At 33.7% G+C, this 13,603-nt stretch overlaps 1 protein-coding gene across 1 annotated transcript in view; it reads right to left on the minus strand.

Annotated features, from left to right (window-relative positions):
* Positions 1 to 8,210, minus strand: part of LOC113496990 (uncharacterized transmembrane protein DDB_G0289901-like) — a 66,779-nt gene extending 58,569 nt beyond the window's left edge. The window contains exon 1 of the mRNA XM_026876416.1: positions 7,802 to 8,210. Coding sequence (XP_026732217.1) covers positions 7,802 to 8,050 — 249 coding nt within the window. The 5' untranslated portion in view covers positions 8,051 to 8,210. The remainder of the gene's footprint in view (positions 1 to 7,801) is intronic.
* Between the last annotated feature and the right edge of the window lie 5,393 nt (positions 8,211 to 13,603).

The following is a 13,603-nucleotide window of genomic DNA, read 5'->3' on the forward strand; positions in this document are numbered from 1 at the left end:
TCAAAATTGTCTGTCTCTACATTCTACTTGACGGTCCCAAAGACGGCATAACACTAAGTTCGATGATTTGCTCATTGTCGTTCTCAAATAGGGTTATTTATCCTCTTTTTTTGTATTAGGTATAACTAATATATTCTAACTTTGAGATTTATTGATTTGCGATAGTGGTCTGGTCTCAAGTTTGACCTTGGGATCGAGCGTACATTTAGATTTTTTGCGTACACAGCTTCCGTGTTTCAGATGATGATCACCCTCGGGTCCTTGATCTCTCTTCTGTCGGATTGATGGCCCACCGGCCTATGAGAGTAACTGTATAACACGTCCTGCGCAGCTGGCTGGTATCTTGCCACACCAGCCACTGCGGCCGCAAATCAGTCATGATATTATTATTATCCTATTTAAGCTTTACTTATTTCATTTGACAATAATCATGTAAACTAAACGTATGAACCTTGACAACCCTAGTAACTTCAGAGCCATTCTTCATCGCAGCGACTTTCCGTGCCAGGGTCTGCGCAGCCCGCGGCTTGCACTTGCTTATTAGTGCACAGTGAGTCCGTCGTGCACTAATTATCAAGGTCTTGTCAGTATTACGGCCCTTCGGACCAGATTAATATAATTTCAATAATGATAATTATAATCTGACACCAAATAAGATCACTCAATTATCTCATAGGGTTATACTAGGTTTAAAGTTTTAAATATTTTTGCGTTCTACGGGAATATTTAATAACAACGTTTAAGTTTTTCAAACTCGTGGTTATGTGTTTCTGTCAAAAAAATCGACCACCATTTATTGTAATGAAATTAAGACGACGAATTGACTTGCAATGCTCTCAATAACAAATGGAAGCAAATGATGAAATCAAAAAGTTCCATGACTAGTAACTAGGATTAAAAAAAATGAATTACGCTTTTAAAGCGAAATTAAATTAAATAATTATTTAATGCCCAACCCAAGTGCACAGAATGGAAATAAAAACAGCTATTTATAATTCAATGCATATGATTCATGTTAACAAGCGAGCTGATTGCATCGATTTCATTCGAGTTTGCACCCATCGCAACTGTCATTCAATCATTAGAACCGGGGATTTCTTTGCTAAAGAACGAGTTTGTACACAGTCGCGGATTTCCGGTGTAATCGCACGCTTCTAAGTAGCACTAAGTATCGATTTCCTTTTACTTTTATGTTTTATTTGGAACATCTTTAACAACGATTCTTTTGATATGAAAAAAACAGATGTAGTATATAGATCTATTAAAAATGTATATACAAGAAATAATGCCCTGAGTTGCTAGCATAGCTGTACTTAATAAGTCTTCCGTGATATATATACTTTTGTAATAAAGACTCCTTGGTGAATTTCAAAAAAGTTTGTGGACAATACTGTTAATAGGAAAATATTGTTTTTTTTTTAGAAATTCAATAACTTAAAAAATCCACCCATTCACTACCGAAAAACGAAAATTGTAGGTCACTTACGTCATAAAAACTACAGAACATTTAAAAACAGTTTATAAAACCGAGCTCATTACTTACGTACCTGTCAATGTGTTATGATATAAACGTATCACAATTTTATCAACGTTTATAAATGATTTGACGTTCAACGTCTGTATTTTATTACCTCGGAAAACAAACGTTTTAATGAAACATAACTCTTATCGATTACACTCACCCTAATACAAATTGCTCAAACCTACCAATAAAACATATAAAGTAATATTAAACCAAGTGGAAGAGGGAGAGCATACTTCATGGCGTAGAGTGGCATCTCGCTTCAACAACTTCAATGAAATTACTTCTTAAGGTGTTGGTAGGCCCTATAAATTATTATTGACAAATTGCCTCGCCTCCCCTCCAAATGCATTTGCACAGGTGTTTTAGTAATTTCTACGAAGCATTCGATTTACAAAATGAATAGATGTAATTACAAAAGAGAATTTAATCAACATTCGCCTGTTCATTTATGTTTAATGAAACTTTTGAAGTTGTTTCTGAGAATTAGTATTTTACTGCAAATAATTAGAAATGTAAAATCTCTTCAAACATTTTGTAATTTAAAGAAATAAATTTTATTAAACTTAAATAATTACATTCAGTAAAAGATTTACTTTGTTCGATGTTACTTTACTATTTTCACACACAATTTACCCCTATTCAGTAAATGAAGCCACAAAAGGATCACATTTGCGAAAACTCATTAAATATAAATAGAAGCCTTATAAGTATTACCAAGTAAGCCGTTATATGTATGTGTGTGTGTGTATTATACGAAAAGTAGCCACGTGTCGGGTAAATAGTAGTAAAACGTGAGAATCAATTAATGATATTTTTAATGCCATCATGCCTCATCATAATTCTACTTCTATTTCTCATATTCATTTATTTACACTATTTATACATTCAAAATGTACCAGTTCGGACTTAATGCCTGAGGCATTCTCTACCAGTCAACCAAAAAGTAATGCAGATATTTCAAGAGGTTGGTGGACCTAAAAAAAACTAAACAAGTCACAAAATAATCATGTATATTAATCCTAATTATACATACATACTGTGATTTATATAAACTTACTAATTAACATACTAAGGAAAATAATGCTTATACATAAGAAATGTTCCTTACACATACGTAGATTTAAAAATTAGGAAACTGAAGATTCTAGGGACAAATTAGCTAAACTTTCCAGCTACAGTTTACGAGCCTTCACTAGGTATATCAAAAATTTATTAAAATAATAAGGATCACTTGTACGGGACAAATTCACTGTAATCATAAACCAGAATCTCTTCTCTTTACTCAAGAATATTTTAACAAAAAGCTTGATTTTATCTCATATTTTGTTATAATATTTTCAGTAGACGAGAGCAACGTAAGCATTCTCCAAAAAAAAATAAACACGAATGTCTTTTCGTGCCAAGTCGAGTGCAAACGACAACTGTGAGCTGACGAATGCCCGAGGGATTTAAGGTGAAGACTTTCTTGCCATATTTTAGCCTTAATACATGAAGCAAGTACTTGGCAATAATACTTTCTTGCATTATCTACTCTGAAAGCGAAATGGCACAGTATATCCTTGACGCTGCATTGCCGAGCTTGAAAAGGGCACTTAAGATTTTCTCTTACTTTTATTTGGTTTAATACACGCTAATATTTCCAGAAAATGTATGTGTAGTAGATCAAACTCTTAATTTCTTTTCATTACTTCAACACGCTATATTTGTATACATTCTACATTCAACACACATGTACACGTTTCCCCTATCTTACTTGTCGTTTACTTAAAAACTCTTTGTACCAAAACAAACTTATAAACGCGATTAAAACAATAACGTTCATATATTACAACTCAATATGGTATAATCACAGCTCTTAAGCCACGCGTTCTCTAAAATAATGGCGTCGAGTGATACGCTATTGAAAGGTCAAGTTGAGGGATAGCTGGGAACAGATTATAAAAACTTTCTCAGGACATGACCACTGATGTCATTGTACTTATTTCCTCTTAATTTTTATCTAATGGCTTTGAACATTTATAATAATACAAATATCCTGTGGTACAGGACTCTTTGTTTCAACAACAAACCAGATTTTAGAAAAACAAGCGTTTAGATTGATTTTTGCTTCGGAATAAAAGTATTCGAAATCTTTACACAGTGGTGTTTTCTAGCGCAGCTCCTATGACCTTCCAGCTACAACATCAGATCAGCTCCGTTATGACATAATAAGATACATAAGAATTTCAGCTCAACCGAAAACTGGATAGTGATCAAATACAACTTGCAGGGTTTGATTACAGTTCGACAGAGCTTGTAAACACAGTTATTTTATTCGTTCCCTGTATTGAGGGCCTATAGAAATAATTTTCCTTCACGTTCCTTTCCTTCGAAAAGTGACGTGACTGGGATTTGTCGGTTCAATAGCTTGGACCGATTCAATCAGTTTTTAGCGATTGGAGGAATTTAACTAGTCTAACAGTCCTGGTCGGTAACTTTAATAACAGTAGTAAAACTGTGATAGTGGCCAAGTCATATCTAAACAATTTACCATTTATAGTCGACAAGGAAATTTCATACTTGGGTATATTCCAAAAGGTTTAAAGATTTCAATCTCTCCAAGGTCAGAAAGAGCTTTGCCAATTTTAAGCGACTAAATAATTTTGTGAACAATAAACAATGATTTATGATATCCTATCAGAGATTTTCGTCTAGGAACACTAATAAAAAATTGAGTATCTGAAGAATTTGACAATTTTAACCCCCTTTACAGATATCACAATGTTTTTGTTATAACCCGAGGGAAGTCAACAAATACAAAACTGATATTTCCCGACCCAGCTCTTAGTCCTATATTTCAATCCGACAAAAACAAATGCACCCATGGAGGTTTTAATAACTTGAGTTTAAGGATTTGTAGCCTTTAATTACGGGCTGGACCACCCAGGTAGGCGTCTTACACCCGTTAACGTTGCCCGGACTAATGCTCAATTAACAATATTATGGCCATTAGAAAAGTATACGGCCGCTGTAGGCGTTTTCTACGTTTGTGAAATGTCATAGTAATGACCAGTAATGAAGGGTTTATGGACTAAAGAAAACAGACTCTCTCATAAGGCCGAGAAGATGATACTGTTATTACCTTAAGTCGCGGCTTATGACTTTAAATAAAGGGTAATTAAACAGGAATTATTTGTTAGTTCTAGTTATTATGTTTATTTAATGCCCATCTGTACATGCTACTGTGTGTACATGCTACCTTTTGGAGAGAGGTTTATTGATATATTTTCTTGGTAGAATCATAGTGACTTTCATTGTAAAAAAGTTCGTAATAATATCTCCGTTAGGGCACATATTTCACATATATCTTATTACTTGAGTTCATACGCATCAGCAATCTCATAAGTGCAATATCATCAAACTTTCTAAGTTACATTACTCTATACAATTCCGAACCGTTTAATAAATTACATAAACTTTCGAAGAGACGTCAACGTCGACAACACAATGATAAGAAAATACCAATTTGTAAACAACTTATCTAAGTTTCCGGGATAGATGTTTTACCGAAATAGCTGGTGAGAGTTATGGGAAAGTGAGGGGAGAATCGCCCTAACACGATTACAAAACCATAATAGTGGGATATCTCACTATCCCCTAATCCCCTTGATGGATATTAGCCTAAAACGAATATTATACACCCGGAAAAACATGGTCTTCATTGTTAATGAAGTGGGGAGAAAGTTTCGTTAAAATACTTCCTGACGGATGAAATATTTAGTGATGTACTTCATCGGGATATTGTGTGGTTTTGTTGCTGACTTTATTTATAAGGGTGCGAGGGTGCGTAGCATCGTAGTATCATGGTACATAATTTATTGTATCATAATTTAGGTACTAATGAAACTTTTACCTAATGAGTTATATTTTGGATAAGATTTGGTTCAGGAGCTAGGATTACATAATAATCTCAAATCGGTTTAATAAAAAGGAGGAGAAAAGGATATTAAAAAAATAGCTCAATATTGTTAAAAAACGTCGATTCCGAAAATTTGACTTAGGTACCTACTGGTAGAAAACTAACCAGGTCGGACCTTCAGCTAAAATATATTTTCCAAAGATATAAGAAAAAATCGTATCTTATATTGTAAATAAATTTCCGGACTAACCATTGAACTTTTCACCCATTTAGATCTCATATCAACTCCATCCTCAATGGATAGCCTGATCAGAAATACTATTACAACCTTAAAAAATTACAAAATTCAATTCTCAAACGCAACATAAAATATCGCCCGGAACTTCCCGTAATAGCGCCTAAAAATATCAACAGTTACAATTGGAAATATGACAAGAATGTACATCACTTCCGATGTGTCCCGTTTAAACATATCGTGATCCCCAAAGAGTGTCATACATCACTGTCAGTGACGCGTCTCTTTTCCCATGGAGCGAAATGAATAGGCCCCTTTAGCTATGCCTATTTTGAGCTTGAATCATTGCACGACTGAACGACATTCGATTGTATGGCTGATTGTGATAAATATTTTATAAATTACACGTATAACTCACGTAGGTACCGTTCACATACGTTACGTAATAACTGAAATAGATGACTTAAACGTAAGAGGAGATAAACATGGATTAATATGGGGGAATATAATACAAAAAGCTGGATCTTCGACGGAGTAATGTCAAACCATTTTTCAAATGTGGAATTTGTATAATCGTTTCCAAGCAAACTCTATCTTTTTCAAAATCATATAACATTAGTTCTATAATTCTTTTCCACAACTTAACACAGAATACCATACATTAAGAATTCATAAATTTGGAGAAGGATTGAAACTAACCCTTGGAATGCTTGTGGTCTGATCAGATTGAATAACTTAGAGCTCAACCGTGAGGTCTAACCGAAGAAACCCGTCATGAGATACACCAAATAGTAACAAATTGCGAGATTTAAATCGTATCTATAAGAAAAGCAACGGGTTTAAACCTTCGCCTCGTATCTCCGTGGAACAACCCCTCGGGCTCCCGACTCGCTTTTCAGACAAATAATTAAGTAAATGTTTAACCTGAGATACTAAACATGATTACGTAGATAAATTCCAAGTACAAATTTACTTTAGGATAAATTAATCTGAGCTAGTTACAAGGCTTTTGGGCTTTGCTTCTACGTAACAATATAAACAAAAGCAGTGCAACCGGCAACGAATAAACAGAATAAAATCCAATTAATGTTTGCTTTGATTTGGAATCTTTTACTAATAAACTTAAAACATATTTTTGTATGGCTTGTTGTTATTTCGAATCGAATTCTCCGTATTTTAATTTGATCCTATTCCTTAATTTGAAATCATCTAGATATTGCTTCCCAGAATTCTGTTTTTGATTTGGTACTAATTGTTTCCTGTATTTTAATTTATTATAATCTTTCCTTCTACCATTTTATTTTGACGTCATTATTTTTAATATTGATTTCAGTTTCTGCTTAAGCATCTATCAATATGAAATTATTTGATGTTATTTTTCGATGTACATCTTTTACAGTAATATTATCATCGAAAACTTTCGTTTCTATAAAGACATCGAATTCGTTTCAGAAATTTACCAGTCTTGGGTCGCAACTAATGACATGTGTCCGTTTTAAAGTGGCGACTGTAATTTTCGTCTCATTTCCTGTTTCAAATACATCCGTGTTGCTAGCAGTGTGGTCTGTGATTTGGCCTTTTACTGTAGACCAAAGGTACCGACCGACTTTTACGAAAGGATGTACGTATGTAGTTGTTATTTCTTGAGACATTATTGTAAGAGCTATTCTCGTTATTTACTGGTAGAATCTTGTTACATTCTTTTTAATATAATTTCTAATCTATATCTTTTTCACAGCGATGTATATATATGCTCCCACTCTATCTGGTTGTAACAGGTATATTATATACCAATAAAAACCGGCACTACGGGATATTAAACCTGCTTCTACTTAAACGGTAAGTACGGCGTGAAATATTGTATAGTTACCATAGCCATTACCAATTAGGCTATTAAAATTATTCTTTACCTACTTTATTTTACTATTCTGGGTGAAAGCAAAATAACTTACAGGAAACCTTATAATTTGGCAAATAATGAACACGTTTTGTTATATTCGTTTTCGTTTTCAATGATACTTAACCTAATCACGTTACTTGATATATCTTTGTCTCTACGAGCTACTTAAGTCTGACAGTGTCAGAAAACATTTTTCATTTCATCGAGGATTTGGAAAGAATTTAGTGAAAAGTTCATAATTACCTGGTCCTGCGGCTCCATAGCGAACTTCTGCTCCTGATAACCACCGCACACACCAAAAACACCAAATAACACTGTACAAAAACCAAGCACTAACACATTTTGAGTCCGGAGCAAAAGGAACAATGGTGATACTCCCCTACTCGTAAGTCTTAATCTAAAACTAACATCCAACATCATTATAACCGCCACAAAACACTGAATACTATTATCCGACCAACATAAGGATATCCGGGTTTTATTATTAGACATTCACATTTTAACGGAAGTTTCAGCCTTCCCTACGTAGGAACATTGTCTATTTTCGTCGCACACATTTTTGAGATGATTGCCATAGCTTTTGGGTTTTATTTTAGATGCTCTTTAGTTGATGATTTATCGTTTTTCGGGTTTTAGGAGAGCTCGATGATATCTGTAACAAATAAAAATAGAGTTAGTTAAGTGTGATGGCTTTTTCCTTTTTTAGTTAGGGTCATGATTGACTAATATAGTGTCTTAAAAATTTGTAAAGGTGTCATATAAACATTTTTAAAGGTATTTTTGTAAATATGCATCCACAACGAAATTACAGGGGGTCGAAAATGGTCTGAATTGCTTCGAGAAAAGGATGGTATGGCCGTGACGCTATTTTGACCGACTTGGTGGGGGCACGGCCGTGCCCCCAGATTTCGTTTAAATATGTAGGTTAGAATAAAATTTGCAATAAATCAATGCTAGGTAACATTAATTTACATACTTGTCATTTTTAGTTCAATATTTAAATGTCAATTAAGATTCTAGTACAACAGTAATTGATTTATATTACGAATAAATTACACTATGTAAAGCATTAATCACATAAATATTCTAACTAAATGATAAATGGAGCTGTTCTTGGTCTGCTTGCTTTTAAAGTTTGCCTTTTAAATTGGAGCATTGAAAAACTTAAAGTTTCAAAGTCAGTGAATTAAAAAACACAAATAGAAATTATTTTTTTTATTTCCATTTTTATGTAAAGTTCTCGTGACCGATATTTATGAAATTTTAATCCATATTTATTAGGTCTGAGGATCAGCTTCTATCTATTTTTGATATTCCTGAACGACGGTTAGTCGACCCCTAACAGTTTTTTTTTCTTATGTTATGTTTTTTCTACACCAGAAATAATCTATATAACAAAAAGAAGCTGCTAGTCCTTTTGGATTACTTAATTTAACTCTTGTGTGACGAGCATTTCACAAACTTTCAAGTAACATGCACAAAGACACCCAGGCTTAGAAAAAGCATTCGTAGATCACAGAAATGCTTGAATAAGGTTTTTTTTTATAGTGCACATGATCGTAAAATATGTTCGTATATACATTACAAAGCCAAATTGAAATGAATTTTCAAGTGACCGAACATCAACAGCAAAATACTGCAACTTAATATACTCTATTCACCAATATCGCGGCATCTATCGGAACATCAAAAGCTCAACTGTCACTGGACTGTCATAAAAATACAGTATTTATACCATACATGTTATTAACCTTCTTTCTACCGAACACCTAATTAACTCTTTGAATTATTTATTTATCTAAACCAGTTTGTACAGTCATGTTACTTGGTGGCGCCAGTTATTTCCTGTCTGCATGTTTTCTGTATCTTTGATGACAAGAACAAAAAAAAACTGAAATATTTTTATGATAAATTTAGGTCAGTGCATGTACTTTAAGTTTTTAAAGAGTATTGTTGCCATTGTGGAATAGTGACGTCAGAAAGATTGATGTGCAGTCTCGCTTTCTCTACCGTAAGAGTCAGCTTTGAAAGCTAATGTGGCAGATACCAAAATACACTATACTACTTTATTCTCTGTTAAATCAAGGTGCCATGTGACTCCATGACGAATTTCATTAAAATCTGTGCAGCAGTTTAGGCGTAAAGAAGTAACAAACATGCTTATTAGAAAGTACTACTTTATTCGAAAGCCTTATTCTGCAGGGCATTCAAGAATGTATATACCTACCCGGGTAACTGTTACAAAAAAGGATGTGATGTTTTTGAAATTGTCTTAAATGTAGGTATTAGAAATCCACATAAACCTATTTGTGAGCTTATGAAGGTCTTGCAAAGGTTACGTAATCTAAAAGCATAATTATCAAAGCCATTATTTTTATGCCCACGCTTCGCTCAAATCGTCATTCATATTACACCATTACCTTTGTTCTGTTATAAGCCACTAATAAACACTTCTAAATACGTTATTATGAAATTAATAAATATTCTGGGATTACAACACATCCCCAGAAAACACTTTACGAAATCAGAGTTTCTTTTATAGTTTACGATTATCTATTAGCAATCACGACTTTTGAAGTACAGTTCTTGAACGTTTTTTGTTTTGTATATCTTTAAAGATTATTATATCTTTCCAAAATTATAACAATTTCCAAAATCGAGGCAATTATAAGAAGCAAAGGGCGGGAAGAAACTAAATTCTCTTCAGAATTTTGGACAACAATAAAATTGAAGAGAAAATGAATCTTTATCCTAAAGTGGAACATTCAAAAATAAACAATTGAACACGTTTTACTCCCTACTTATTTAAGTTACGTCTGTTGACAATATTTTGCGAAATGCGCTCAAGATAATAAGGCTAAGTACTGGCGAGACATAAAAACTTTTATGTCTAAAACATAAGTTAGCAAATGTAAACTTGTGGTAAACACCAAACAGTTTTAAGACTAACGTGGTTTATGATCCGTAGCTAACTGAATTCTCTGAAAGCTTATCTGAGTATAGTTTTAGGGTGGCTGCACGTTCAATGTTTGTTGTAATATGTTTTATAAAAGCTATTTAAGCTAAACCTCTTTATTCCTGTTTTAAATGTAATGTTGGTCAGTAGTTAGTGTCTCTGAATACTATACTGGAGATCATATGATCGAATCAAATCCCCATTAATACGTGTGTACTTACAAATATGAAAGTATGTTTATCAGTTAACCAGTACTCATAATACAAGTTTATCATAATTTGAGATTAGACATTACTATGTGTAACTTGCGGAATGTGATATTATTATTAATTACTAAGCTTGTTAACACATCGCCAAAAAAGCGTCTGTTAGTCGACTAGCTAGTCTCCAGTGGGTTTCGGTAATAGCTGCATAAACATTAGATTTCTTAACGAAGTCGGATAAAAGTAGCCTATCAGTTCATCCAAACTTCATCGAAATCGTCATTTTCACATACTTTCGCATTAATAATATTAATGTGATTAATATTCAACAAATACTCAGTAGCAATATTTATATGAACCTAGTCAGCCGTCAGTATTTCGCGAAAACGCGAAAACGCTCCATCCACAACTCCCTTAAACAAAGAACTCTTAAAATAATAAATTACCAAGAAAACAAAGTTTCACGTAAACTTTCTAGACATGAATTGTGCTAGGCTTCTCCTTGCAAAACCTTGTATTTTTCTAGAAAAATTCCCTTGATCAAGAGCAATTTTAAAATAAAAGATTGAATAAGTATAAAAAGGATTTTTTGTGTAAACACCCACTTGTGGTATTTCTTTTGTTAATTATAATTATAAACTAGCTGTTGAAAATAGAAAATCTCACGCTACCATAAAATCGGTATGAACTATTCTATACTAGCTTTCCGCCCGGGTCGATGTCAGTTATATCGCGTTTCCAAGAGAACTCTTCGAAAGTCCGGGATAAAAACTATCCTATGTTCTTTCTCAAGGTCAACTCTATCTCTGTACCAAATTTAATTAAAATCAGTTCAGTGGTTTAGCCGTGAAAGCGTAACAGACAGACAGACAGACAGAGTTACTTTCGCATTTATAATATTAGTAGGAAAGGAATGTAAATTCTGGTTGGAAACTATCTGCGCACCAAGTTTCGTCTAAATCCGTTTAGTGACTCTTGCGAGAAACGAACATACATCCATACAAACTTATAATATTAGTAGGATGTCGTTGTGAAACTTAACTGTTGCTAATAAGGTAGTATGAAGTAATGCACGCAGTTGCAAATTAATGTGACTTTTTTCATAACGAAAACGTCAAGAAAATTGCATAAGAAATAGTGTGATGAAAGCTTACTGACGTTTTAATATTTCATGTAAAATGTAAGAAAGGTTTTAAGTATAATTGTAATTTGTATTAACTATTTAGTCAATCATTTATATACTAATTGAATTATCCATACTGAGTTGGTAAAACTTGTGTTAGTCTATACGTACATACGTAGAAAAATTGAAAAAAACAACTGTTTTGGTATTAGGGGATACAGACTGGTGACGGATTGAAGGACAGAAAGAAGTTCCGTTTTACCGTTTGAGTACGTTACCCCTAAAAACTGTGCCAACTTTCATACAAGGCAAGTGACAATCATTAAAACTAAGAAACATTCTTCATCATCTTTTTTTCTATTTTTTAAATCGACTCCCGCACTAAGGAATTTAATCCTTGTGTCGCGGGGTGTTTCACAAACATACTATTTTCATGCACAAGGACACCCAGACTCAGAACAAGCATTCGTGGATAACACAAATACTTGTCCAACGCGGGGATCGAACCCGTGACACGTCGCGCAAAGTGGGTTTGGCGTGATGACCTCAACCACTCGGCTATCCGTATAAACATTTTTACTCGTCTACCTCGACGAATCTTTCAAGTGTTTAATACTGACAAGTCAAAGTCACATGTCGAAAAGGAACGTCATTCCAGTACATTTGAAGCTTTTGGTTCGTTTTCTACTTTCATGCTATGTAACAATGTCTACGCCCTTTGATAGAGACGTGTCCCTAAAAATAGTCGCTTCCGCATTCAAGCGATCAACATGACTGAATTTCAAACGATTGTCACGAACTATTAATACTTAATGACTGTTTTGGGAATTTTCATGACGGACCCGATTGTTTTTAGTAACGTTTTTCGAATAGTTCGGAGTGATTTTGATTAAAGTTTTATTGGTTTTGAAATGTTGTTGGGATTATTTTTGTAGTAGCTTTTGTAAGGATGAGTTGTTTGTCACACTTATGTGGAAATAGTTTATTTAACCGTATTTTTTGGATCGCCCGACAAGTTTCGGATCCAACTGGAATCTTGGATCGAAATTCAGTGGAGTCGCGAGTCGAACTTTTGACTTATAGGGCAAAACGTATAAATACAAAATATTTTATTTTGTTTATTTGTAACCATATCATCATCACACAAATACTAGTTATCTCATTATTGTATTGCTCCTAGGTACTATGCCAGACCATAAAAAAGTATCATCCAAAATATTATCACTTCTTAAATATGAAAACGTAAATAGACCATCTTTTTGTTCCCCTGGGTTTGTCTTGACATTTCTTTTCAAGGAAGTCAGATAGGAAATGTCGAGGAGAGCTTTATAAAAGATATATTTAAAAGTGATGATGATATCCTACTTATAGTATAAGTGTTTTCATTTCATGTTTTTAGTAAAAATATTTTTTTACCAGTTCGACTCGCGATCCCGCCGCGTCTGCTCATAATTAAGGACTCCGGTTGTGTCCGAAACTAGTCGGGCTACCCCGATAAATACGCGTGAGTAAACCGTTACATCATTTAATAATGAATCAGTCTCACGATAGTTATTATAAAAAAAAAAAAAAAAATTTGACAATTGACAATCTTTGGTACTCCCGGTCAGCTGTCATTCTAAATTTAGATCGACGAGATCGAGTTGAATTTGAAAACAGTCTGCCATCGAAATACTCGTCACTATCAATATTATTTTTAACTCAGACGTAAAATCCCTTGCTTCGTCAGTACACTAATCGTTTTCAATATTCTATTCATCTAA

The sequence above is a fragment of the Trichoplusia ni genome, chromosome 1 (assembly GCF_003590095.1).
Source record: "Trichoplusia ni isolate ovarian cell line Hi5 chromosome 1, tn1, whole genome shotgun sequence".
In the NCBI taxonomy this organism is placed as follows: Eukaryota; Metazoa; Arthropoda; class Insecta; order Lepidoptera; family Noctuidae; genus Trichoplusia; species Trichoplusia ni.